This window comes from Falco peregrinus, chromosome 5 (assembly GCF_023634155.1).
Source record: "Falco peregrinus isolate bFalPer1 chromosome 5, bFalPer1.pri, whole genome shotgun sequence".
Taxonomy (NCBI): domain Eukaryota; kingdom Metazoa; phylum Chordata; class Aves; order Falconiformes; family Falconidae; genus Falco; species Falco peregrinus.
The window spans coordinates 7,075,864-7,103,187 of record NC_073725.1 but is presented as its reverse complement, the minus strand read 5'-3'; the positions used below and the strand labels follow the sequence as shown (position 1 = coordinate 7,103,187).

The window sequence follows — 27,324 nt, the reverse complement described above, 5'->3', positions numbered from 1 at the left end:
TCAGCTACTTCATTATTTTTCCCCTAGCATGGGAAAATAGATCAGGACTATTCTGAAACTACAAAACGAGCGTTAGTGTCAAGCCCTTCCCTCGGGGAGATTATCGTATGCTAGTGTTGCTAGCGTGACATTTATGGATTCTCTGAACAAAGTAGTTTGTATTGGCAAAAGTCTATTTTGGATTTTGCTTGCATAACTACTTTAGTGCTATAAAGCCACTGTCCTTTGCAGCTTGCATAGGTTTGCTGGAAAACTATTTAGTATAGATCTTCGCCGAAGAACCAGCTGCTTGCTGTTGAGGAGTGCAAAACACTTTGAAGCTGTTCTGGTAGTTATTGTTGATTTCTCTTGGTAAGCTGAAGCCCTTGCAGAGGCAGGGATATGTAAACCTGGCGTAGTGAAAAAAATCGTAAGACCTTAGAGAAGATGTAAACGTCATCTTTTCCATATCTATTTATTGAGGGAGAACTAGTATATGTAGCCCATTCTGGATTTTTGGAAAAGTGTTGAAGTTTTTGATGCTTGACTTCAAAAGTAAATTTACCTGAGAAGCGAGTGTACGTAATTTCAGACTCTTAACAATGACTGCTGAATAAAGCTGAAGAAGCCAATTCTAATCAACATGCTGCATGTTCATAATTTCTAATTTTTACTTTTTTAAAATTGTACTGCTTCTGTATCGAAGTAGACTTGTACCCTGAAAGAAGCAGCACCTGTGGGGCTTTTTTTTGTGTTGCTACCGCCAGGTTAGAAAACTGGAGACTTTTCTCACTCAGCGTGGTCTTACCCTGTTCCTTGTACATCTGTAGTGCAGACTGACGTAGAAACTAACAGCAGTGATACTTACTGCCAATAACAAAAAGATGCATTGGTTATATTATTTCTGTTTGAAAGCACCTGGTTCTGGGAGCAGTAATAGTGATATAGGACATTTTGGATGTCCTATATCCATAGGACAATTTTGATAGAACTTTGCATTCTAAAAGTTTGTGGTAGTCTGATAGATGACTTGATGAGGAGGGGGGGAGATGTCATGAATAGTAGTTTCAGTTGCTGGAAAGTTTTGCTTCAGTGGTGTGGTAAGACCTTTCTTGCTTTTAGTGTAATCCTTTATGCGTTTCCACCCCCTAACCATGTGACTTTCAAAATCAAACCCCATAGCTATGATTTTGCTCCGGTAGCAGTCACTTGGGTTTTGCAGCCCTGCCGGGGCTGTGGGCAGCCCGCGGTGGTGCCCCAGTGACTGGGATGCTGCTGGGAAGCGCCATGGACAGGGCCTGGGTTCAGCTGCTGGGGGCACTTCGGGCAGGGGCTGTTGTGGGGCATCTCCCTCATGGTCTTCAGCAAGACCCTTCAACCACAGAGCTTAACCTTAGTGCCTTTGGTCGCCAAGTGTTGCTTGTGGGCATTCCTGACTATATACTTGCAGCGTTTGCAGCAAAATTACAAGAACTGGCGCTGGTTTTTGGAAGACCGCTTTTGCAAGGTAGGCATTCCCGTTGAAACGAGCATGGACGTTAGGTGGTTCCACCGTACTCTTGTGTTGTCTGAATGTTTCTGTAGCCGCTGTGATTTGCGCAGAGGTGTTTGGTTCCTGATACTTGTATATGGTTAGGATGATGACATCTCTTTCAGGTTTTCAAGGTAAATTTTATTCAGGTGAAATTCTTGACATATAGTTGAACTCATGCTTGGCATCAGGAGAGAAATGGCACGCAGAACTCTTTCAGATCTTGATTGGAACAAGCCCCCCAAGCTGTTCAGTTTATGTACCTGTTTATTATGGGCTGTGGCTGATACTTTCAAAAGCCTCCTCTCTATATATAGAATTATATATCTATTAATAAGATATTTGTAACAGACAAAGCTATAAAAACATTCTATATATATGAGGAGGTGTACCTTGTTAAATCTCTTTATATCTGCTTGCCCCAGAGAGTTGTGAATTTTGGATATAAAGTTGGGCCTAGTAACCTAATGATTAAGCATTAGGATTTGTATTGGTGCTGTGGAGTTTTTTCTTGTTTGGTTGCATTTTTTTTTGTCCTGGCCCCCTTATAAACCTTAATTGTCACTAAGAAGCTGTACAACTGCTTTTTACTGCTAAAATTCAAGGTAAACTGCTTGCCAAGTATGGATAAAATCTGTATCGATACCTACTTGAATATAGATGAAGTTCCTAACATGCAGTTGAATCAATTTCCAGGTGAAAGCTAGCTTGAGTGACATGGTTTTTTTTCTTCTGCAATCTGAACCACTTTGTTGATATTTAAGCAAACAAACAAAAAGAGGTACTGACCTTAAAACAAACTAAACCAAACCACAAAAAAATAGAACCAGGAAAAAACTCTACACTCAAAGATGCTTCAGTTTATTGATTCAGAAGTGAAATTCGATTAAGAAATAGGTATCCTTTAGTAGGGAACATACTGAGATTTGCAGAACCTGTCTATGCCTCCTCCCACCAGTCTCTGCAGTCAGCTTTTGCATGCTGATTTGGTACTGTACTGTGACCAGTGGGGTTTCATTTGTAAGACACTTTCTACCTTTCTGAGGGGTATGCTTTAAGTTGATCCTCACAGGGAGAAAGGTGGCTGTATTTCCACTGTTTTCCAGTAGTAAAACTTCGTAGCATTGTTGAAGTGCCCCAAAGAACCTGACTTTCTTTCATTTTCCCCAAGGAGTTCCATTGATCTCTTTCCCTGTGTTGTCAAGTGAATGTTATACCTCTTTAATTATCCTGTTAAATCTCCCTAGTTAAATGTAATAATCAAGTGGGTTCTGTTTTGTATTGCTGATACGAGTTGAATTTTTACAATTTTGAAGAGCTGCAGCTTCTCTTAGTTCCTCAATCTCATGTGTTAGGAATCTGGAGGCCAGGCTGCTTTGTGGTGTAGATGTCTCCCATAATTTGGCAGGAGTTGGAGCCTGTGTGAAGCTTCAGGTTGCAGACCTGTCTCCTCATCTGATCTTTCCCAGTTTTATGTGTGTGTTGGGGTTTTTTCCTCACCTGACATGCTCGGGACAGAAATCAAACTGGAACAGTTTAAGTGCAAATCAGACTATTGGGGGAAAGTGTCTTGACTTCCAGCGTGGTAGGGAGAAGTGCTGATTTCTGTCTCTCCTCCTTATGTCTGTCCGCAGGATGGAGCGGCTGTAAAGAGAAATTGTCAATAGTGGTTTAATTAGGAAAGTGAAAGCCATGGTTGCTGATATACCTTGTTTTTCGCTCTTGTGTAAATACGAAGGTGATGCACATCCTTATTTAGAAGTACAGTGCCAGCTAAAATATTTCCCAAACCTGCATGTATTGAGGGATGAGTAATTAGTTTTTGGACAGAGCTTACTACTCCACCTTTTACAGGTTATGGGAATTGATTATGGCTGGAAATTGTTCTTTTGGTTATTTTTTTCTTTAAATTATTCAGAAAACTGGGTTGCCAGACAGCTACAAGCTATCTGAAAACATTTGTAGCATACAAATAAGAGACTTGAACTCAAGGAAGTTTGGACTGATTTTGACAGCCCAATAGTAATAAAACCACAAAACGTAAATGCATTATTAGTGTGTAATGGGTACCAGAACGGTGCACGTTTCTCTGACCTTTTAAAATTTCATGGACCAGCTACAAAACAGTGTGGTGCTATTAAATGATTAAATTGCTGTAAGTGTGGGTTGAATGAAGTGTTGATGAAGGTACAATTTGTTTTACCTCTTATTTTAGTAATAGCTGATGTTTTGGTTTTATTTCTACACACTCACGCACCCCTTAACTAATTCTGGCACCTGATGCAAAAAATCTGAGTCTGAAGTTTGGCTGAGTTAAAAAGCTGGATGCTTACGGCGTTATGGTCTACTGTTTCTGCGGATGTTGCTAGCAGCTCTTTAGTATCTATGTGTGGAGCAAAATAAGCTTTAGCTTTCAGTGTGTTGCATCGGATTTTTTCCCAAGTGTGTACCTCCAAGATGACCTAATTATAATCTTTTATAAATGAGAATAGGTGTGATATTTCCCTTGTTGTTGACCAGATGGTGGTAGTAATGTCTGAAAAATACACTCTCTTCCACAGTGAATGGAATTTACCAGCTGCTGCTTTTTGGCTGGGGTGGGAGGGCATGTGTTGGGAAAATATGCTGACTGGCAGTTTGCTTGTTCTATCTCTGTTAAAGCCAGGAGCCCTGTGGGACAAGGAGTTGATGGGATGCTTCTCTGACATTGAAAGTGAATCTTTTTGTTCTTCTTGATTTGTTTTTCACGCTATGTGAATTCCGCTTCAAAAGAAATGTGAAACAAAGCTTGTATTAAATAAATAGTTGAGAATCTTTTACCCTTCCCTTAGGCATGGAAAAGAGATGAGGTAAAGGCGCTTTTTTCCTTGCATTTGTTTTTAATAGTTTTATTTCACAAAAAACACAGTGGCTCACAGATTTGCCAAAATAGTATTTAAATACTGTGCTCAGGAATGCTATAAATACTTCAGAAAACAACATTCAAGTGTTCATTTTTACAAGATCAAGAAATTCGAAGCAGCACCTCTAAAGATATGACACAATGGAGCTTCTTTTCATTTTTAAGAACTAATAATATCCTTTAAGTGGCTTTGTCTTGCATATTCAGGTAAAGATAAATATTTTAAAAGAATGAGGTTTTCCCCCTGCATGTTAATATTTCATGGATATCATAATTAAATTAGCTCTACAGTATTTTAGAAAAGTCTGCTAATACCCCTAACAAATAAGCATTATAGGCCTATTATATTGCTGTTACTCTTTTATTTTTCACTGTTGAGGACTTCATAGTTTTATTTAGCAAGGTGTATTTTGTCAGTTTATCAGTTTGAGATATATGATGTGTGACTTTTTACATAGATTGCCACAGACTTTTTCCTTGGTGTGTGGGTGTTTTGGGAAGTGTTTTTTGTTCTCCTGTCTCAGTCAAGAAAGAAGAAAGAGCAGAACTTTCTTTCATATATCCTAGACAGCCTGTTGAGAAAAGTGAAAGGTAGCACACTTCTATTCCAGAATGAGAATCTGGGAGGAACCTTGCCTTTGCCCTTTGTTCTCTATGGTACAACAGTGCTAAATAAAGCTTATTGCTATTTTGCCAGAAGTTGAACTGGAAATGGTGAATTTTCTTAATATTCTTATGTAATCATGTGTATAACTGTGAAGGCTTTCATGGACTTCAAAGAGTAAAGGGCTTCTGTGTAGCCCCAGAAAATTGTTCAGAGCTAGTTTCTGTCATCTGTGGAATAACATTTCCAAATGTTCATTCCGTGTATGACATTTGTCCTGTTTTTCTTCCTGGTCTGTCTGTTCTGCAAGGAGTTTCAGGCTCTGTGGTTGCTTCTCTGCAGTTTGGATGGACTGAAGCTGGAGAGAGGTACCTTTTCTTTCTGTTTCATGGTTCAGTGTTTGGGGGACACACCCCACTGCTCATCCAAAATGAATGCTGAATAGTTTTTTATTAAGAGAAAATTAGCAGTAGATCAGATAATGTCCCATACATTTCTAAAAAGGACAACATGACACTTAACAACAACAACAAAAAGTGTTCAGAGTTTTAAAAACGGAGAGAAAAACAAAACTAAGGATGAGTAAGTAGCTAAAAAAAAAAAAGACCATGAGGTGTCAGTGTATATCCAAGAAGGAACTTGGGAGATCAGCACTTGATTCTGAAAAGATAATTAGTTGCCTTTATTGCCTGGAGTGTGAAATTGTTTGTGGGAGAGAAGGCAACAACAGCTGGGTCAAGACTCCAAAAACATCTATCTGTGTAACTTAAAGGTTGCATTTTCATAATTGTGTGGTGTTTTTAAACAAGGTAAGTTCATTGATGGGTTTCTAGATTTTGCTATGGTTTGCAAAATTTGAGTTCAGTGATCTTCTCTCTTGATTGTCATACATTTTGAGCAGGCTGGTTGCATTGGCAGTTTTCTGGGGAAGACTTTGCACAGCTTGGTACATAAGATGTAAACAAATAGGAATATTCTAAAGAAAATTCTTGACTTTTTTTTACTAAATGTTGGAGTATTACTAACGTATTCATAAAACTCCATATACTTATATTTTATAGAGACCTGGGTTTTGACTTATTATAATGCTTTTATAAAGTAGAAGTTACCTTGCCAAAAAGCAGTAGACAACAATTGAATACAAGAAGTTTTGTGGCCTCATTTCTGCAAAAACTTGAGTAAATACTTTACCTTTTCATTACCCTTGTGTTCTTTGAATGAGATTTGGTTATTTGTAGATTTGAAGATGCCTAAGTATGTGGATTTTTAGAGGCAAGGGTATGTGGAAGTTAATTTCCCTAATGTTGTAAATGATTTACTGCTCACATGTATTATGTATTCTGTTTTGATACCATCTTTTTCGATTCTATTTTGTAAGTACTTCTCTTAAAGCATTTTGCTGGCTTTTAGGAATGCTAGAATTCACAAGTTCTCCTCTAGGTGTCTGTCGTGGTTTAACCAAGCACACCACCACTTGCTCACTCACCCCCTTGCCCAAAGGGGATGGGGAGGAGAATTGGAAAGGAATGTAAAACTCGAGTGTTGAGATAAGAACAATTTAATAAGTAAAGCAAAAGCCATGCATGCAAACAAAGCAAAACAAGGAATTCATTTACCACTGCCCATGGGCAGGCAGGTGTTCGGCCATCCCCAGGAGAGCCGGGCTCCAGCACACCTAACGGTTACTCAGGAAGACAAACGCCATAATGCCAAATGTCCCCCCTTCCTCCTTCTTCCCCCAGTTTATGTACTCAGCCTGATGCCATATGGTACGGAATATCCCTTTGGCTGGTTCGGGTCAGCTGCCCTGGCTGTGTCCCCTCCCCATTTCCCGTGTCCCTCCAGCCCTCTCGCTGGCAGGGCCCAGGGAACTGAAAAGTCCTTGATTTGGTATAAACATCCCCCAGCAGCAACCAAACCCATCCGTGTGCTGTCGGCACTGCTCTCACACCAGCACCAAAACACAGCCCTGCACCAGCTACTAAGAAGAAAACTAACTCTGTCCCAGCTGAAACCAGGACAGTATCCACCTCTTATTCCATACCATTTATGTCATGCCACGCTTTCCAGTACAACCTCATTAATCACAACCCCTCTTCCCATCATTTGATATAATACACAGACATCATTGCCCTAGCCTATGGACCACCCCTGTAAAAATGTCCACAGATGTCCACAAAATGTCCATTGAGTTCATTTAGTCCATGAACACGATCTCTTATGGTGGTCACCCAGGAGAAGAGAGGTTGTGTGTTGTATAGGGTTATCGGGCATCAAAGCCAGCTCAGGTTGGGTCACTGCTGCACCCGCATTGCTTCTTGTAAGGCTTGTCCTCCAGTGGTTCCTGCTGTAGTTATTCATATAACATGAAACTCAGATCACGGGTTACAACAATTTAAAGGTATACCCATTACAGTCTCCACCCCTGGTCCCTTTGGACCAGCCCATAGGGTTTAATAGTGCAGTGAACTCTGCTCTTACCCCTGGTCCGGCTTGGACTTACCCAGAGACTGCAGTCCCTCAGGGTTGTACCTGCTCCTAGTGGAGCCTCAGCTACGAGCCACGATCTCTCCAGGGCATACCTGCTGTGGCATAGACTCATCCACAGCCACAGCACTTCAGGGTGCACCTGTTCCAGCATGGCCTTATCCATGAGCCGTGACCATAGACCTGCTCCAATGTGGCCTTACCCACAGCCACAGTTCCTTCAGAAGTAAATCTGCTCCCGCATGGCCTTATCCCTGGCCACAATCCCTCCAGGGCTGTACCTGCTCTGTCGTGGGCTTATCCATGACCACGTGCTTTGAGGTGCTGCAGCATGACCTTATGCACAACCACTGATGCTTCAAGCTGTACCTGCTGCAGCATAGACTTACCCACAGCCACAGATGCTTCAAGGTGTACCTTCTCCAACATGGACTTGTCCTTGGGCCACAATTCCTTCAGAGGCATACCTGCTGCAGCACAGACATAACCATGGCCGTAGATGCTCTGAGATATACCTGTTTGGACATGGACTTATTCATGGCCACAGGTGCTTTGGGGTGTCCAGCTCCCACGTGGACTCATCCACAGGTCACACAGTCCCTTTGACTTAAGTTCACACTGGAGTTCCAGCCTCTCCAGTACAGCAGCGATGCCCTGGCCACCTGCCAGTCCAGGTGCATTGCCATTGCTGTTACCAAAATGTTCCCGGGCACGGCACAGTGAGATGATAAGCAGTGCAGTGGTACAGCAGGCAGCGAAAGCAAGGAGGAGCCACTAATGAGCACTAGAGTCTAATTTACAGTGAGGCAAGCAAGCCCCATGGTAAGCACAGAAGCCTGGCCCTTAATAGCTAAACAGCAATAACAGGTATAAATTTGTTCTAGCACATTCTGATCAAATCTGTTGTTATCTTGAACCCTTCGAGCCCCACGTTGGACATCAAAAATGACTGCTGTGGTTTAACCCTGGCTGGCAACTAAGCCCCACGCAGCCGCTTGCCCACTCCCCTTCACCCAGAGGGATGGGGAGGAGAATTGGAAAGGAATGTAAAACTCAAGTGTTGAGATAAGAACAATTTAATAAGTAAAGCAGAAGCCGTGCACGCAAGCAAAGCAATACAAGGAACTCATTCGCCACTGTCCATGGGCAGGCGGGTGTCCAGCCAATCCCCAGGAAAGCCGAGCTCCATCACGTGCAGCGGTTACTTGGGAAGCCAAACGCCATAATGCCAAATGTCCCCCCTTCCTCCTTCTTCCCCCAGTTTATGTACTCCGCGTGATGCCATATGGTACGGAATATCCCTTTGGCTGGTTCGGGTCAGCTGCCCTGGCTGTGTCCCCTCCCCATTTCCCGTGTCCCTCCAGCCCTCTCGCTGGCAGGGCCCAGGGAACTGAAAAGTCCTTGATTTGGTATAAACATCCCCCAGCAGCAACCAAACCCATCCATGTGCTGTCGGTGCTGCTCTCACACCAGCGCCAAAACACAGCCCTGCACCAGCTACTGGGAAGAAAACTATCCCAGCTGAAACAGGGACAGTGTCATCTTAATAGAATCTTCTATCACTGATAGATATCTTCTATCACTGTGATATCTTCTGTCACATCTTCTATCACTGATAGAAGCCAGCGTTAGGAAGATTTTGGAAGAAGTGAACCCCAAAATAGTCCCTATTTGAAAAAAACCAAGCCACAAGTTTGACTTGTAAATCACGTATGGATGATTTTGTAAAGTTGTAACTACCTTGTTGTGCTTGCATGGTAATACACAAATTGTTCACACATGGATTCTGAATGCATAATTGTTTTTGTGTGCGTTTTTTAAAATCTGGACCCTAAAATTCTCCAGCCCCTTCTTACTGCAACATGCTGTATAAATATTGTTAATATTGTAGAGGCAGTTTGATTAACATAATTGTGACATTTCTGTCTGTGTTGTGAAATAATTTTTTTTTCAAAGAAACTTGGTGTGAGTAATCAATATAATGAATCATTGAAGAAGAACTTGAGTTCTTCACGTAAGTAAGTTTTTGTGTAATGGAAAGAATTTCATGAGTGATACACTTGGTTGTAATAGTGTCAAAGTCTGGAAAAGTTTAGGTGTCAAGAAGGCCGGTTTGAGGTATTTTAAGGAAAATACAAGGAATGAAGTAGTTCTGATACATCTATGATGAAGGGAGCTCAGCTTACGGGTGTGGTTTTGCAAAGCAATTGCAACTTTTTCTGTCACAGCGAACAGTTTGAGTGCTCCCACTGCTTCTGTGTCAGTTGTCAGCCCATGGTGAGCTGACTCCAGTAATTCACCAGCAAAAGACCTGAATGAGAGCAGCTGAATCACACAGGTGCCTGTGCTGGCTCAGGAAAGGGATGTGAATGTGAAGGATCATGTGGGGAAGGAAGGAGTGAAGAGTGTCTCCGACGGTCAGCAGTTAAAACCAGACTCATCCACTTCCTCAGATGTCACTTCAAAAAAAACCCCAACCAACACCCAAACCCCCAAACAAACAAGTTTCTAGGCTGGTAAAACTTGAATTAGTGTTCTAAATTAATACTTTGCTATATTTTGTGAAATTTAATTCAGTAATTGACTGCTCAGCTTTTTAATCTTCTAAATAACAGAATTAAGAAATTGATAGGAAAAGTAACTTCTAAGAATAGAAGTTGCTTACGTGCTCTTATCCTGAAGGGATGTGTAAGAGCCCTGGTGGGAGTCAAGGGGAATACTCTTTGTAAGGTTTGAAGCAGCCTGGTAAGATTCTTGACTTTTCCCGTGTTTCTCCTTGGTCAGTTTTTCGGAAAAGTCATCCATGCTGGAGTTGCAGAAGATGAGCACTTTCATCCCATAATAGTGTGCGTGTGTGTGTACGTGGCTATTTTCCAGAGTGTTTCCAGTTGATAGAAGGGAGCTCTTTCTTGGACACAAGGGCAGTGTAAGGGGTTCCTAAAAACTTCCAGGAAACTTACCTTCCCCCAGACAGCAAATTCTGATATCGAGGCAGCTATTGACCCGCGCTGTTTTAAGAGAATCAGAGTACTTCATATACAGTGATGTTGAGTGTTTACATACTGAAGAGAGATAAAATACATAATGTGGTCGTATCCATAGCAACTAGAATTCATTTTGCTCACTTGCATATAGTATTTTGTGTCCCTGGTATGTATGGAAACAAAATCCCACATGTGAGCAGGCTGGCTGAACTGTGGCTTCTGTGGTTGCAGTCTATTCATATCTACAAAAAACTGTATTAAAAGTATTGTGCTGCTAGGAATGTTGTATGCATCTTTAGCATTATACTAGTTAAATACTTAGCATTTTGTTTCAACTCGTAACTCATCTGCAAGCGAGAATCTAATTTCAAAAATCTTTAAAATAAAACTTCCAAATCTTCTAAGGAAAATTAATCAATGTAATCAGGATCAGCCCCTGCCAAACCCCATCCTGGGGAAAAAAACATCACCACCAAACTCCCCAGCCCCCACAACAACACTTTTCCTTGGGTGGGACAGGGAGCGGGGAGCCTGGGCTTAGGCAGATTGTACCATCACATGACTAATGAGTAGGAAAATCTGAACAGAAACTTCTAAAGGCAACAATTTTGGTGTTTTGTTTTGTTTTTTCTGAAGGCTGAGACTTTTGGAGCTATTTTAGTATTTCAGCCTCTTCCTCCCTCCAGTATTACTGCCTTCCAAAACTTGGTCTACTAGGAGAGTTTCAGTAACAACAAAAATGGAGACTAGGTGTTCTGAAGGAGTAGATTTTATTGTCCCTTTTCTTGTTGACAAAGGCAGATCTATGTTTTGGACAGCAGAAATCATGTGGTCTTCTGAGAAAATATTTGCTGCTATCGCTCTGTTGTTCTGGTGTTTCCTCATGATAATGCTTCTTTAGTTCTTTTATTTTTATCAGCACGTTATGCTTATGAGTGAATAGCAGACAGACATCCAAAGCTAGTTTAACTTTCCTTCCCAAAGATGGCCAGACTTGGGAAGTGTTTAGATAGGAATTGCTTCCATGCAAAGTGCCCTTTTGGTAGGGCAAAAGCAGTTTATATATTATATAAATATATATACTCCTGCTTAGGTGTGTTTTCCTTCCTTGGTCCTACCCTTGCTGCTTGCTCTCATGGTCATTTAATCAACAGAGGCCAACGGGTGCTGTGTAACACTTTTTTGGATGTGTTGCTGTGCTCCATTCTTAGCTTTTCACAGGGTATTCATTATTCCTCACTCTTAATTGGTTATATCTTGTTGCCCCTGTGGCTGGATTAACATTTTGTTAGTACTGGCTCTTGAAATCACACAGTTGTGTGAGTCCAAACAAAACATAGGCTAAGATGAAACCCTGGTAATACAGCTGAAACAAGACAGGTAATGGACTTACTTTAGCAAAATTTTCAAGCTGATTTTTGCAAATACAGCTGAAATCAAACTTAAATGGGCATAATTATCAGTTGGGAGTTGGTGGGCTTTCTGACTTTGGCCTACAGAGATAAGACCCACTGAGCTTCTTGGGTTTTGTGTTTCTTTTGTCCTCCCCAAACAAAAAAAACCCAAAAAACCCCCAACAAACAAAACCTAAACCCTTCCCCTTTTATTCTTTCTTTAATAGTCAAATGGGTTTTGTTGAAAGCAGATCAGTCTTGTTTATTTTCTTGAATAGTCAACAGCTTATTTTCTTCAATAGTCTACAGCAATTTGTTACTTGAGAAAAGCAGCAGATTTGGAAATAGGATGTCCTAAGCTGTTGTGAGTCATCACTGAAGGTTTTAAATAGTTGAATGTGATGTTTGTTTCCTCCCTTCCATGGCTCAAAATGGTATGACTCATTTTTTTAGTGTTTCCCAGATAACAGTCTGAGTGGAAGCAGTATGCGTTTCTGACTCAAGTTCCTAAATGTTGGTGGAGCACTCCCATACGGCCAAAACCAGCAGCGGTTGGGAATTCCATAGGAATTTCAGACAAACATAAAAAAGCAAACATTTCGTAACCATGGCAACTTACCCACGAGGATTCATGTGGTTGGTGACATAAAACTGTGAAAGCCCTCTGCTGACTGGTATAAGTCACTTGGCTTTTCTGCCTAAATTCTGTAAGTGATGTAGGATAAAAATTCGGTCATGAGAATCACTTTTCAGGATTGTGGAAGGTCTCGTAGAACACTAAGATTTGTGTTATATTTTTATGTGGCTACCTGTTACCTTTTTTTATCTGCTAAAATGAAAACGCCTGGTATGAACCCGAATTTCTTCTGTAGTTTCATATGCTCTTGGTCAAATTCAGGTCTGTTTTGGTCTTTCTGCATAACTTGGAGCACAACTCAAAGGTGATGCATACTCCAGTGTAACTGAAACAGTGCTGAGAAAAATTAGGTAACTGATGAATAGGGAGGAGAGAAGGGAAAAAGGAGGAGAATGGCACATTTGTGCTAAAGAATGGTTTTGGGAGGAATAACCTTGATGTGACTTGGAAAGAAGTAACTGATCTGTCTGTCATCCCGAGCTCATCAAACATGCTGCAATGACAGCTTTTATGTCTCATTTAGAGTGGAGCTAGTGATAGAATCAGTTTGGTCACTTGTCACAGGCAGCAGAGCAACTCTCGTTTCTAGAAATCTACCTGACTACTATTTGCTTCCTCAGAAGCTCAACAATATGGCAGTCCAGCAGAGTTTTAATGAGGAAATGATAAACTTTATTCCAAGTTTCTTGGCTCCAGTTAGAATTCCCTAATTTTCCATCTCAACACCAGCACTGTCCAGTGCTGAATCTGGGTGTGTTGCGTTGTGCTGCCTTTCCTTTAAGGAGGTTTCCAGCCTTCAGCAAAAGAAACAAAAGTTAGGAAAAAAGCAAAGTGAGGATAAATGTTATTGTCTTGTAGTCCATACAGCTAAATGAGCCCCACTGGGGAAGCTGCCTGGCCCTACAGACCAAACCCAAACGTAATGCGTTCCTAATCATCTGCTGGAAAACCAGCAGTTTGTTTAAAAAAAACACCACCACCAAACTAAAAGAGCTTCCGAATCCGGGGAAGTTGAAACCTGTTCTTTTCCCACATAACAATGAAAGATCACACTCAGGTTTGTTGGTTTTGAGGGTTTTTTGATGAAGCAGCTGGTAGGTGAGAATTGCTTCTTTTCCTTAGGATACAGGCGTAGGGAATTGGTTTCTGTGCATCAGAATGAGGAGCTGTGCAGTCTGTTATGCCATACTTCAGAAACCCCCAAGGAGACCTACTGATGTTCAAGGATATGCAGCCTCTGAGAGGCCTGTGGTGGGCTTGTGCATTATGGCATCTGTCCTTGAAGCCCAGACCATCCACTGCATTTGCAAGCCCTGGAGTACCTACTGAACAGGGAGAAGCAAGCCTTTTGTTTGGTGAAAATAAGATGATGTTATGTTGACCTTTTGTGATGTCGTTAGGTTCTTCTGTAATAAGTGATGAGCTTGATTCTGTTTTCTGTGCAGAAGCAGTATCGCAGGAAGAAGTGTTCAAGGGGGAAATACATAAAATCAGCAGTTCCTGTGCTCATCTTTAGAGCGTGACTCTGTATCAGTAGAAAAACAGATTAAAGGAGATGTACTAACTCTTCTTGGTATATGCATGCACCCATATGCCCAAAGGAAAGCTTAGTTGTTTTACCAGCTGCCCTAATAAAATTTAGTAGGATCATGTTTTTAATTAATTCATAAGAGTGTGTGCACTATTGGTATAAACACTTTCAAAGCAACGTGATAGATGATACAAAACTAAGATTAGGAGTTCTGCAGTCATTCATTTGCTCCAGCTAAGTTACCTTCATCTGTTTCTTCTCCTTGGAAAGACGTAACAGCATCGCTTCCTGAAGCATCAGGCTGTCAGCGCCAGCTGTGACAGTGGGTTGATGTCTTCCAGTGTCTCTGCGTGGTTATTTTTGCTCTGCTATTGTTGCGTTCCTGTCCAGTCTCACCTCCCAGCAACTGGCTGGGTAGTGCTGGGAGAGGACAGTTGATATGTGGAAGAGCAAACAGGGGCTGCTGAGACCGAGCTTTTGATTTTTGTTTCCTTCAGCTCTGCTTTTAGAGCTGGTGTGCACAGCTGAAATTGCTGCCTTCAGTAATTATCCCTGGACGGATACTGTGGCTATTGTTGTAATTGATGCTGTTTTCAGCGCCAGAAAACAAAACTGACTGTGGACATGGTCTGAGCTGGAAGGAACTGGGGAGGCCAGAAGTATTGCTGCTATCAGTGGCTTTTCTGCCTTTGCTCTGCCAACAGGTGAAAATACATGTAACCAATCTGTGGGCTGTGCTTTTCATATTAAACTCCCTTTCTTTTAAAAGCTGTCATCCTTGCAAAAAAATCGTAACTATACAGCTAATACTTACGGGTTTGTGTGGGTTTAACAAAAGCTGAAGTGTTTTGCCTGCTTCTCTCTGTGACTGAGCTGATATATTGAGATCTCTCCTCCGTTTTCCCACAGAGGTCGTTGTATTCTGTCACTTAACTTCTCCCCAAAAGAAAAGTTGCTTTAAAACCAACCTGTTTTCTGTCAGAAACCCACACCACACTACCTAAAGTAGTCTGTCCACATCTATTTATCTGTCTTCGTGTATGCAGACTTACCTTAACTCTCCATAACACCATATGTGGATGGATGCATCTTTTTGTGGTCTCCCCTGAAACAGGAATTGTTTTTTCTAGTTAATTTCATAAGACTGACAATGCCACTGTCAGACTTGTATCGTTGTTATTTAGGAAAGCTGTTAGGTGTAATAGCTGTCTTCCATTTTGGTCAAAAGACAGGGAGGTGGCTGCTGTTAGATGCAGCTGATGAATCAATAAGAGCCTCCAGCCAGACCACATACATTTTTTTATAATAAAGTACCTTGAGAATCTGAAGTCAGACAGACTGGAGGACTTCTCTTATGTACTGTTTGTTAGTGTAAGAACGGCTTGTTGATTTTGATTACAGGCTTGTACGCTAAAAGAACACAAAAAGAAGACTCCTGCCAGTGAAGTTAAATCTGGTCTTAGTAAAAAGGGAGGTGTCGTGGGTGACATTCTAGCTAGAAGATCGTGAGGGAAGATGCTGTTCCCTCAGATTTCCACTTTCTTTGAAGAAAAATAGGACTCTGCTTTTCTGGTTTTTAGGAATGTCTGTGCTCAGTTCTGATTTTTTTTTTTTTTTTTTTTTTTTTGATTGCTAAACTATATTTTGGGTATCAGAGAAGTTTTTTTTAAAGGTAATGATTTATCTTGTACTATGGTGGTTGTGAGGTGCTTCAACTGAGATTTTCTCTATCGTGATATTGTTCAGATGCATAAAATGTCCAAGAAGTGTTAAAGAAAAAAATTGCTTAGTAGACTTAAAACTTGTAAGACACTTTATTGCTTTTTGATCAGGTGATACTTCTGAAGTAGTTTTAAAAGGTTAAAATTCGACTAAGTATACAAATTAAGTTTACATCTCAGTCACAAATAGACATTTTGCATGATTGATTTTTCTCATGCTGCTCCAATAGAGAAAAGTTAGAATGAATGCTGGACTATTTTTCATAGTCTCGTGTGTCTCAATTTTTGTTGAGGTGACTATTCAGTTACTGGATTTTATTAACGGCAAAGCCTTAATTCAAAGAAAATACATGACTACATAAAACAGGTCTGTAGGTTAATAGAGGCTATATTACTTGCATGAGAAAAAGAAGTAACTGCCTGTGGTATCCAGGAGGTGCAAGTGAGGCTATTTTTTTTGTCCTTGGAAGCAGAAATGTGGAGTCTGGTGGTTAAAACTACTCTCCTTTTCTGTATCCCAGCTGTGCGTATGCTTGGGAATAAGCAGAGCAAAATTAGGAAGAAAGGTAGTAATTTCTTGTTGCTTTAGACTGTTCTCTTTCCTGACTCCACCTCATTCCCTCAGGAGTGGGGAGGAAACAGCAGAGTTGTTCAGAAGAGTGACTCACAAGGCTTCTAGAAGTATTGTAGCTTATATTCATGGTGATGCTGAACACTCATCTCTGTCTATATGTGGGCAACGTTTTAGTAAATATTCTAGCTAAATTACATAAAAATCTGCATATGCTAGGATGTGCCTATGTATTTACAGCTGTAGCTGTTATAAGCAATCTTTGTCTTCTGAAGAAATCCATAGGTTCGGTCTCTACCTTGCAGAGCTGATACAGATTTTTTAAAAAATAGTTCATAAGACTTACTTGGCTCTAAATTTCTTCATTTTTACTGGAACCTGACAGAATAATTTCCTTCCTTTCCCAGATCTTTAATTATACAAAATATTAAATGAAACCAGGCGGATTAATCTGAGCCCCAAAAAGACTCAGTAAGAGGGAAATCTGGTGTTGGGTAGGTTCATTGCTACCGAAAGTGCTTCGGTGAGGTTTTTGGTGTCATCAGCAGTGCTGCTACAGTCTTCTGCTCATCAGTTCCTAAAGAAAAGGGTAGATCTATGGAAAAGGTTGCTATTTTCAGCTGATTCAGAGCTCGAGTTTTTCCTGTCTGGTGTAGACATGGCTACTGTCATCCTCGTTTTAACCTACAGGTTGCATTCTTGTAATATATTCTCTTTGTATGCATCCATGAAAGACTCTTCGAACTTGATTTACTGAAAGGCAAGTGTAATTTGAAAATTGCAACACTTTTTATTTGCAAAAAGCTATCATGTCAACACAAAAGCTTTTTTACGAAAATGGGGATCCTCGCTATTGTCCACTTAAATTCTTTTTATTTTCTCTCCCTTGCACATTTCTTAAAATTTTAGTTAAGTATGGAGATCTTACTGTGCTAACAATTAGATATTATGGAGGCTATCAGATAGATCACAGCTTGAGCCTCAGTAGACATGGCATTCTTTTATTAAGTTAGGCCATTTTCTCTCTTCTTCCCTACTAATCATTTAATAAGCTTTCTTACTGGAGATATGTGACATTTGGAGAAGATGGATGCTGATGGCCTGCTGTCTTCAGTTATTTTAAGTTTTATTAAGATAAACGGAAAAGGTTTTTTTTTTGAGGTGCAATGTTCTTTCTTCATACCTTTGCAAAGACCCATTATGATTACTAAATTAGTCTGGGGAGAGGAGGCTTAAGTTAATCCTCTTGAATTTACTCCTCTTTCATTCTCTGTTACTATTATCTCTTCTCCCACACTGAAAGTTATTAGTCTAGTTAATCTGCTGAAAACCTGAAACCTTAGTTTGGTTTCTTTCAGTAGAATTGCGCACTTCAGCATTTGGCTTTCAGAATAGCTGTGAGGTAGCATTAGAAACATGTATTTTGCACATCAGGGGATTCCTTGGATGATTTTTTGAAGTTGAAAGTAGAGATGATAGAGATGGTGTTTGCATTGGGGTGAAGGCAGTACTTCCAGTTGAAGGGACTGGGAGAGGGGAGGATTGTTCTTTTAAGTAACCTCCAAGTTCTAGTTCATTATAAGCAAAAGTTAAATGTTTCTAGAACTGGTTTGTTCTTTGGTTATGGAAGTCATTGCACACACACGTCTAGCATGAGTAGGCTGTGGTTTTTTTTTCCTGCTTACTTATATGGTTTAGGTTGCTATCAGGATCAATATAATATTGACTCAGTTGTGTTGGTTATTTTTCTAATGCAAACTGTGACGTGTTATTGGCTTTTAACTCTTTGACCGTAGTAATGTCACCATTCAAAAGTAGATAATGCTAGACAAGATATAGTATATTAACTTGCTTCTGGAAATGGTCTATATTAATTTTATTTTAATTATATTTAAGATTTCTAGAATAATTATCAGAGTAGACTCAAACGCTCCTAACTCTTCTGAATTTTCACAATTAAATGAGTGTGAAGTCCTATACTCTTTTAGGATAACTTGAATTTCTAGCTGATATTTTAAAGTGTACTTTGAAGCATAATTGCAAAGGTCAAAAATGGATGACTTTCAGATAATTTGAACTAAATTGGGCATTATCTCTATCTAGCAACGTGTCCAGTTGTTAATTCCAAAGAAAGCATATGGAACCCTTAGCATTTGCTTATTATATAAATTTACTGACTCTCGAAAAGTGTTCATTTACACTAAACATATGGGCTTAATTAGAAAGCCATTATCTAACAAGTGTGTGTATATAGTGTGAAACCCAAGTATGCATGTTGTCAGTATACTTTGCTTGTAGAGTTAAAATCTGATATTTTTTTTCTTTTTAATGAATATGTAGTTGTGCAGGTAAGCTATGGTGTCTATTCCTTAGGGCGTTTTTCACAAATAGAAAACAAGACATTTTCTAGGTTGTGGTTGCTGTGTTCCTTAGCAGACAGTAGGGTGTTGCAGTAGATGAGCCTTGAGGATGTCATGTTTTTATTTAAACTGGTTTTGCTGTGGCCAAGAAGAACATGAGTTGTCACATGTATTCATGTGAATCTGTGTTGTTTCTTTTAAATAAATGGTTGAAATTCTAGAACAAAGCAGTGTCGCGTACAAACCATTGCTTTTTCATAATTAAGACCAGAAGTATGAAATTCCAAAACAACCGGACTCCATATAATGAACAGAATATATTTATGAAGATGTTTGTTAATCATATGCTGTAAATGAGAACACTTGGGAAATCTGAAACTGAAATTTCACGGTGAATCAGAAACTGGTGCTATATTTTGCCAGGCCAGCAGCCCTGAACTTGGGGAGCCTGAGGCTAGGGTACCGTTTTGCACCTATAAAAACCTTCACCTGCATGAAGTGTCGGTAGGTGCGTGTTAAGCAGTTTATTACGTTGCAGTGAAGCTATCGTAGACAGTATTTCAAGAGTGATGATGTGAGCTTTTCCTGCCTGTGCTCCCCAAAGGTGGGAATTCAATATGTCTATTAATATCCAGACCATTTAATAGACCACTTAAACCTGTCTTTCTCTCTGCTGGATTTATATGTGAAACCTGAGCGCACATGCTTTATTGAAGAGCTAGAAACTTGTTTGCCATTGACAAATTCTGATCTTACCAGCTACTGAAGGACATTAGAAGTACCTTCACACTGCACAGCAGGAACAAAACCCCTCCCTCTGTTCTGTAACACCGAAGCTTATCCAGCAACTTTGACAGAAGCCATTTACATAACACACCCACAAGCCAGCACCGTTTAGGCAGATTCAAGCTGAAATATTTATTCAGCAAGTCGTAGGGCTTCATTATATTTTTATTATTATGTTAATGCAATATATTATTATATTTAAATTCTACTCAATTTAATTTTTTTCAAGCTGAGGTGTACTAGTTGCAAAAAATCCCGAGTTTGGTTATTAATAGCTAGCTTTTTAATTGTGGACCGATTAAGAGAAATTTATTTTCATTTAGTTTTCGGAGTATTTATGTGGGGAGTTTCTTGTCTTCAGTGAGTTAAGTGAGGACTGTTTTGCTGCTCTGACCAGTGCCATATGAAAGCAGTTAAAATGCTGGAATTGTTTACTGCCTAAATTGTTGTTAGTCAGCGGAGCCAGTACACCAGATTTCTTTGCGGCTTTTAGTGGAAAATATTAAACAGTCGCTCTTTCTTCAGTTATAGGATTTTTACGTTTTCAGCTGCGTTAGTCACAGAACTGGCACAGAGGTAACTGCAAAGACTGCCCCCGCCCCCCCCCCCCCCCCCCAAAAAAAAAAAAAAAAAAAAAAGGAGAGAAAAAAAAAAAAAAAGGTGCCTTTTTTTGGTGCCAGAGGAAGTTGCACTGGGAGCAGTGGCTGGGCTCTCTGGTAAGTGTGACATGTGAGCATTACTAGGCATTTCATCCTGCCAGGCTGCAGTCGCTGCTCGCCAGGCTGCTGCTCGGTGGGAATGCAGCCGTGGCGGTGGTTTGTGCTCTGTTCCTACGGGTTTTTAATGATCGGCTCGGACAAACAGGCTTCTTTTAAGCTTTGCGAGGCTATCTGCTGATTGCATAATTCAATTTGTCAAGAGAAAAAACTGATAAGCAGCAGCTCTAACTGAAGAGGAGAATCAGGTTGGCACAGTGACAGATGTTCGGATAAAGAAGTTGGCTCAGAGAGGATGTACGGAGTCTGATTTTTTTTTTTTTTATTTTTTTTCCTCCTCTCCCCCTCAATCCAAATGAAGACTATCATGGGAACTGTATTCACATGGTGATCAAAAGAAATACTTGAGTGATGAACTGCTTTTGCAGAAGAAGTCTAAGGCAGTAATTTGAGCTTTTGTGTGCAGTAGCTAGCTTGTTTTGCTGAAGCGTTTTTCCTCAGCGGTATTTCTGCCTAATGTGTTTCCTGATGGAGAAGCCACAGCTACTGCCGGGTGAAGGGAAAATGAACGCTCTGCATTGCTTGTGTCTCTGACAGAGTAACGCCGTCTCTGTTGCTGTCGTTTGGGGAGGCTGGATTCAACCAGCAGTATTATTCAAGGAGTTCATTGTCCCTGTGGTCTGACTCATCGCATGTAAATGTACTGCAGCCGTGCTGTACGTTGCAGATATTTTTCTTGCATGGGAAAGAATTATTTTTCTCTAAGCAGGTCCTGAGTAACTGCTGGAAGCAAGATGTGTTTTTCTGGCTGGACTGTTTTTGACATTGAGAAAGGAAGCTGTAGAATGACAGGATGATCAGAAGGCGCGTTTATTTTCAGTCACCAGAAAGCCTGCGACGGTTGATTTAAAACTGACCTTGCAGGAGTGGGTATAGCTGCGGCTGTCTCTCTTGGGGCAATTGTTCCTTGTTTCATCCTCAATAGGACGGTGTGGTGTCTTCTTCTGCAACAATGATTTCACTGTGGGGGTAGAAGGACGCTGTGGAAGTTGTGACATTAACCAAGACAAATTTCCTTGTGAAAGGACAGCTGTGCGCGACAGTGAGTGCTGTTCGAATGGAATTGGACCTTGGGATATTTTTATCTGCTGTTCCACAGTTTCGTTATTGTGGTTTCGATGCCTAGGGAAATTTTATTTTAAAAACACCAACTTTTTTCCAGCATTCTCTTCAATATCTTAGGGTGTTTAAATCTGAAAAATGAAGTGCAAGGAGGGATTGGAGTGGCCTTTTTTAAATGCTAATACACCAGCAGTAGCACTCACAACTTTGTGAGGGCATGTGAAACAGGTGGAAGTATTTCCTCTATGGTCCCTGTTGTGGTACCTGTGGTCTGGTTCCAAACATACCATTTCTGGCTTTTTTTTTTGTTGTTGTTGTTGCTTTTGCTTCCTCAAACGGATCGAATGAGTCGAGTCTGTATTGTTGTTTTGGAGGAGGTAGAAGATGATTCTCCGACGTTTATTTCCAAATTACCTCAGGAAAATGTATCTTTATGTCCATCGCCCTCTGGAAACGTGCTGGTAAGGCATGTTGTTTGTTGGCGTATTTCCTGCTTATAATACCGTCGCAAATACCAATAGTAATTTTCCTAGATTAACATGAATGTATGTGAAACTGAAAAGAGGCAAGGTGGTAAAAACTGTCTATACTAAAGAGGGGGAAAAGCTGAAACTTCCTTGTAGAATTAATATTTACAAGGGCCCATTCTTTTTCATCTAGCTTGAATTGTGATGCAACAAAACCAGATCTCGACTCTTGCATAATAGCAGAGGATTTTTAGAGGTCTTGGTAAACTTGTATTTGAAGTAAATGGTTTTTCCCTGCTCCACTCCTCATTCCTCAATGATACATTTATGCAATACTACTTTAGAAACTGATGTAGTCCTTGTATTGTAATAATATGTTGTGTTTATTTTGAGAACAGATAGAGTATATAATGTATATCAAGCAAGAATAATTCTAAGTTCAAATAAAAAAACATTCGTAGTCTTGATGTAACTGTTAAGATTCAAGCTACCACTTTCTGAAAATGATCAATACTGGGGACTGTGCTTTTATTGCTTTAAATCATTTTGTTTTGTCAAGTGGCTGACTTAAATCTTGCTAGCATACCTCAGCAGCTTTTCCTACTTACTAAGAAATCCTGCTATATTTAGTAATAGATGTGTGTGAGTGTGAATTTGTTACCATACTTATCTGATGCACTTTGCTTTCCCACTCTGTCTAAACAGGTGAAAAACTTCTAGTAACTTTAGTCACTTACTAATGTAAAAGGAGTTTGTTTGCTCATATAGAATTTACAGCATGTAGCAGCAGCCCTAATTTTATTATGAGGAGTTCTCTTTTCAGCTGTTTTTTTTGTGGTTTTTTTTTTTTTCTTCCTTTCATTGACTTAGAGTATTTTCGTGTGTGAGGTTTTTAAAACTTGGAATTTCTTCAGTTCTAAATACCTTGCCTGGTTTCTTTATTTCACTGCCTGGGATGTTTTAATTTGTCATCATCTTGTGTTTGTGCTATGTATAAAAAAAAAAACCATATGTGCTTCACTAAAAACCAAAATGGGATTATATTCTAAGATATGTTTTTTCTTCATTTCAGCCACCATTGGTTCAAGCTATATTTAATGGAGATCCTGATGAAGTTCGAGCACTGATATTTAAGAAAGAAGATGTTAATTTTCAGGTAAAACCAAACATCATTAGCTTTGCATACATTTGAATTTTGTTTTGCTATTAACTTTCTGCTGTACTAATCACTTTAAATCTTGGCTGATTTGTGAGCTGTAAATTTTATTGTTTTTCTGTAATCAGCAAAGTAAAGCCTATACACATTCTTAATACTGGGAAGGAGGGATGTAGCTTTATTGATTTGTGTCGATACTAAAGACATAATTCTACATTTATTTCAAATGTTTGTCTGCAGTGGTTGGGTAACTGAAAACTTTGTTCATACAGTTACATCAGACTTTAGAAAGTTTGACTGGTTAAGTGTGATGCTATGTAGGCTTCTGATTCTTTTAAAATTAAATACAGCATATAGTATACATTAGACAATGGTAAGAAGATTGACTGGGGGTTCATGGATTTTAAGAAGGGAAGCCTGATGATTATATTAAAAAGTAAAATTGAGAAATTGTGTTTATGTCCTGCTTGCAAACCAGGTAATGCAGACTTAAAAATGTCACTCAAGTGCAACTTGAGTTTGTTCCACTGGGTGAAATTCAAGATCTGAACAGCATGCAGTTACTGTATTTGCTTTCTAATACACGTTTGACACGATGCAAGATAATACGGCATAAACTCTTTACACTGCTTTTAAAGCAGAGTGACTTAAACCAATTAGAGCTTAACACTGTGGGAATTTATGTAGCTGTTTCTCCTTCAAATGTATCACAAGAGTGCTGCTAAGAAGCCACGGTTAACATTTAGGTGCTACATAGTGGCCAGTGTAAGATCATGCTGATTATTTACACTTTATTCTTAAAGGATGGAAACCAAAAGCAAGTATTTGGTTTGGTATGTGTATTTTGACATTTAAAAGCATTCTACGCAACCTGTATCTGACCAATGCCAGCTAAAGTATAAGGGAGGCTTCCTGTTGTCTTCAAGAGCTTGAGCCCTGTATAAGAAAACTTGCTGTCAAAACTGAAGTTTTGTTTGATAAGGTTGGATTTTTTCCTCTTTCAGTAGTTTTGCATATCCTTAAGCAAGATAGTGTGATCGATTATATAATACCAAAAGACTTACTCTTCTGTTTAGTTATGAAAGCATTAGCTGTGTATCCTTGCAGTATCTTCATATATATGGTCTGTTCACATTGCCATTTTTATTTTTAAAAGCTGATAAGTCTGTATTGTTTCATGTAAATTCCTCCATGTGTAAGTCAGGTTTAGCGTTCATAGCTGTGGTGCCTGTAAACAGGGTTAGGTTAGGATCTTTCTGCTTTTTTGGCTATTTATTACAAAAACCTCTGCAAGATTTCACTATGTACGTGGTAGTGGTTTGGTTTTGGATTTTGTTCTGTCTAAATTTTTGTCAAACAGTTGTCCATAAATGTGAAGTCAGCAGATGTGCTTAAAAAGGAAAGCATGTAATTGCTTGATGTCTTTGAAGAAGGTTACTTCAGACTGCCAGGTAGTTACAGTGAAGAAAAGTATTGTAGGTAGAATATTCAAAATCTGGAGGGTTTTTGCATTTTACATAGGTGGGGTTTTAAAATTTTATTTTATTGCTTTCTGTGGATATGTCTCCCTTTAACAGAATGTGTGTGTATCATAGAGTAACAACACCCAAGGTGTGTTTAGAATCCATCCACAACAAATAAGCAGTTTTTTCAAAGTCACCTTCTTCAGCATAGGCAGATGTGTATCACCCATGATCACTCCTTCCTACCATGGCACTCCTAGTCCTGCTATAGCATTTAATATTACCACGTATGTCCCTTAAAATGCTGCTTGTTGGGACTAAACAAGTATATAAATTCTCTTGTTGTTTGGTAGAAATGAATTAGACTGCCTAGAGGATTTTTCTTTGTTTCTCTGTGTGTGTGTGTGTGTTTTGTTTTTCCCTTGGTTTTTTCATTTGCTGTATGTGTTTGGCTGGAGATAATATATCCCCACATAGTCTAGATACAGAGTTGTCCCCTTAGTTATGTGTTATAAATTGGTGTGGTTGGAAGGAGGGAAAAAGTGAAGAAAATGAAGTGGTTATGTATGTTGCCTAATAAAGAGAAGGACTGTGATAAACTGTTTTGACTGTTGTGGATTGTATTAGACCAGTGTATATGCTGGATTTTTTCCACTTTGCTGTCCAAGGGCTTCAGTACAGTTGTTTGAATTCCAGAGTCATTCCCTCCAATGCCTCTGTAGAGTCATTTCCCTCTCTTAAGAGCAACTAATTATTTTGCAGTTTGTATTCTAATAGCTGAGATTCCTTCCTTCCTCCCCTCCCCTGAGCATGGGTTGGACTCTTAACTGGAGACCGAGCAGGGGTTTGCAAATTAATTTTGTGCAGAAGTGAATTGAAGATAAAGCTGTTCTAGGTCTTTGTGGTGACAGTGACATTCATCTAGGAAAGCTGTTAGTCTTGTTGAAATGTGGATGGTGTTTTTCCTTCTGTTATCATCCAGCTTCATTTACCTTTTTACTTTCAGGGTATGATATCTTTAACATTAACCACAATTGATGTAATACTCTTCTAAAGCTAAGTGAGTGAGTTGAGTCTGTGTATTTGGCTTCCAAAAGCTAGGCTGTAGCAAGTGTTTGATATAATTACCCTATCTTTAGGATAGTACCCTAATACCTAGGCTGGGCTGTATTAGAGCATTATTCCTGAAACAGATGATGTCTTCTACCGTAGTGTTATATTTAGAAAGATTCTGAGACTGGTAGCCTTTCATAACCTGAGTTGCTGTGTGCAACTGTAAGATGATGTGTGGATAGCAAACATGCTTTTTCAGGAAGAAGATTGTTCTCTGTTCATGCCACACCAGCCTTCTTGAGTCACAAGCTCAGCCTAGATTTAGAAAGTACGTATTGTATTCTGCTCTGCAGTTGCAATAGTTTGTGAAGAGCAAATTGGGTGTATCCCTAGCTGCTTAAACTGTGGTTCAAAAAGGCTTTTACTTTCTCTGCAAGTTGAAAGTATGCCGCTTTTTTTATAGACAAAACTGATTTATAGGAACTTTGTTCAAATGTATTGTTTGGAAGGTGAACTATCTCAAGGTTCCAATTAACAGGAAAAATGGAGGGGAACAATTGCTTCACCTTCCCCAAGAAAACTTGAGAAACTGTAGCTGCTTGTTTCATGAATCAGGCCTAAATCACATGCGTTGCATCTGTCAAGCCCGATGCGATTTCTGTTATACACCTGGCTCTTGCTATGGGGGGTGTGTGTGTGTGTATATATGTTAAAAAAATTATTTCTTGGTACCATCCTGAGCTTTTGAGACTTGGCAGTAAAGAAAATCTTGTGTGATAGCTGACACATTTAATACCTCTTTATTAGTTAATGGGGATCCTCAACATTTCCTGCTCTGGCTGATTAGATTAGTATGGCTTTGAATGTTACGTACTTTTCAGCAGTTACTTTAGCTAACTAAATAATTTCAACATTGCCTTTTATAAATCAGGATTTGTTTTTTAAGGGGGGGGGGGGGGGGGGCTGTTACTGTTGCAAACTGTGCCATTTCTGTTTGTAACCAAAATGGGTTTATGATCTATGTTCAGTTTAATAGATCATGAAAATGGAATATTTCACCTGAGCTATTTGTTAAGGATACAATTCTGTGGAGGCAATAACAGCTAACTGTCAAAAATCGTTTAAGGGTTGCAGATCTGACTATTGAAATCACTGTTCAAAATCAGAACAATTTTTCCTTCTCCTAGACCTATTAGGATAATATTTCCTGCCATGAAAAGTGATACTTCAGGTAACCCAATATGCAGTTTTTATAACCCGATTGCACTTGATCTTAGCTGAGGGGTAAACATCTGATCCTCTCTGGAACTGATGTCAGTGTGCCCCTTGCTCATCTCACACTGAAGCCAAACAAGCGCTCTTGTTGGAGGAATCCCAAAATCGCACAGATCTCTCCCGATGTTAAAAAGCGCTCACTGCTCCTATTTAAAATATTGATAGTGATCTATGTGATAAGTGAATTTAACATGAAACACCTATATCTTACTTCTCACTGTGCTTTGTGAGAATAAAATGGATTTAAACTATGAAACGTATTTTGAAACTGCTTTATGTGTCAGTTGGTGGTGTTTTTTTCCAATATAAAATGTAAGATGGGAAAATGAAGGAATTCCACATACTGTACTGAGGACTATACTAATCAGGGTTATCTTTATGATTTCTATTCTGGACTATTGGCCATCCAGCACAGCTCTTAATTTAATGGCTCTTTTCTATAGTGAGTAACCAAAAAAATAAAATAAAAGCTCACCTGTGCTACTGTTTTGGGAAAAAAGGAAAAACAAAGCAAAACCATAGAACCAAAAAAATCTTGTTTGCTTTCCTGCCCCCTACCTGTATTGGATAACAATGAAGTGTTGC

General features: G+C 39.6%; 1 protein-coding gene across 4 annotated transcripts in view; it reads left to right on the top strand.

Annotated features, from left to right (window-relative positions):
- The window catches only part of ANKRD28 (ankyrin repeat domain 28), a 128,714-nt gene that overhangs the window by 25,691 nt on the left and 75,699 nt on the right, over positions 1–27,324 (top strand). Inside the window, exons 1-2 of one of the 4 annotated variants that reach the window (XM_055804438.1) lie at positions 20,235–21,786; positions 22,865–22,948. In XM_055804438.1, coding sequence (XP_055660413.1) covers positions 21,571–21,786; positions 22,865–22,948 — 300 coding nt within the window. In that variant the 5' untranslated portion in view covers positions 20,235–21,570. Of the gene's footprint in view, positions 1–20,234; positions 21,787–22,864; positions 22,949–27,324 lie in introns of those variants that run through there. The other 3 variants (XM_013305363.3, XM_005230664.4, XM_055804436.1) reach the window with 3 other exon arrangements.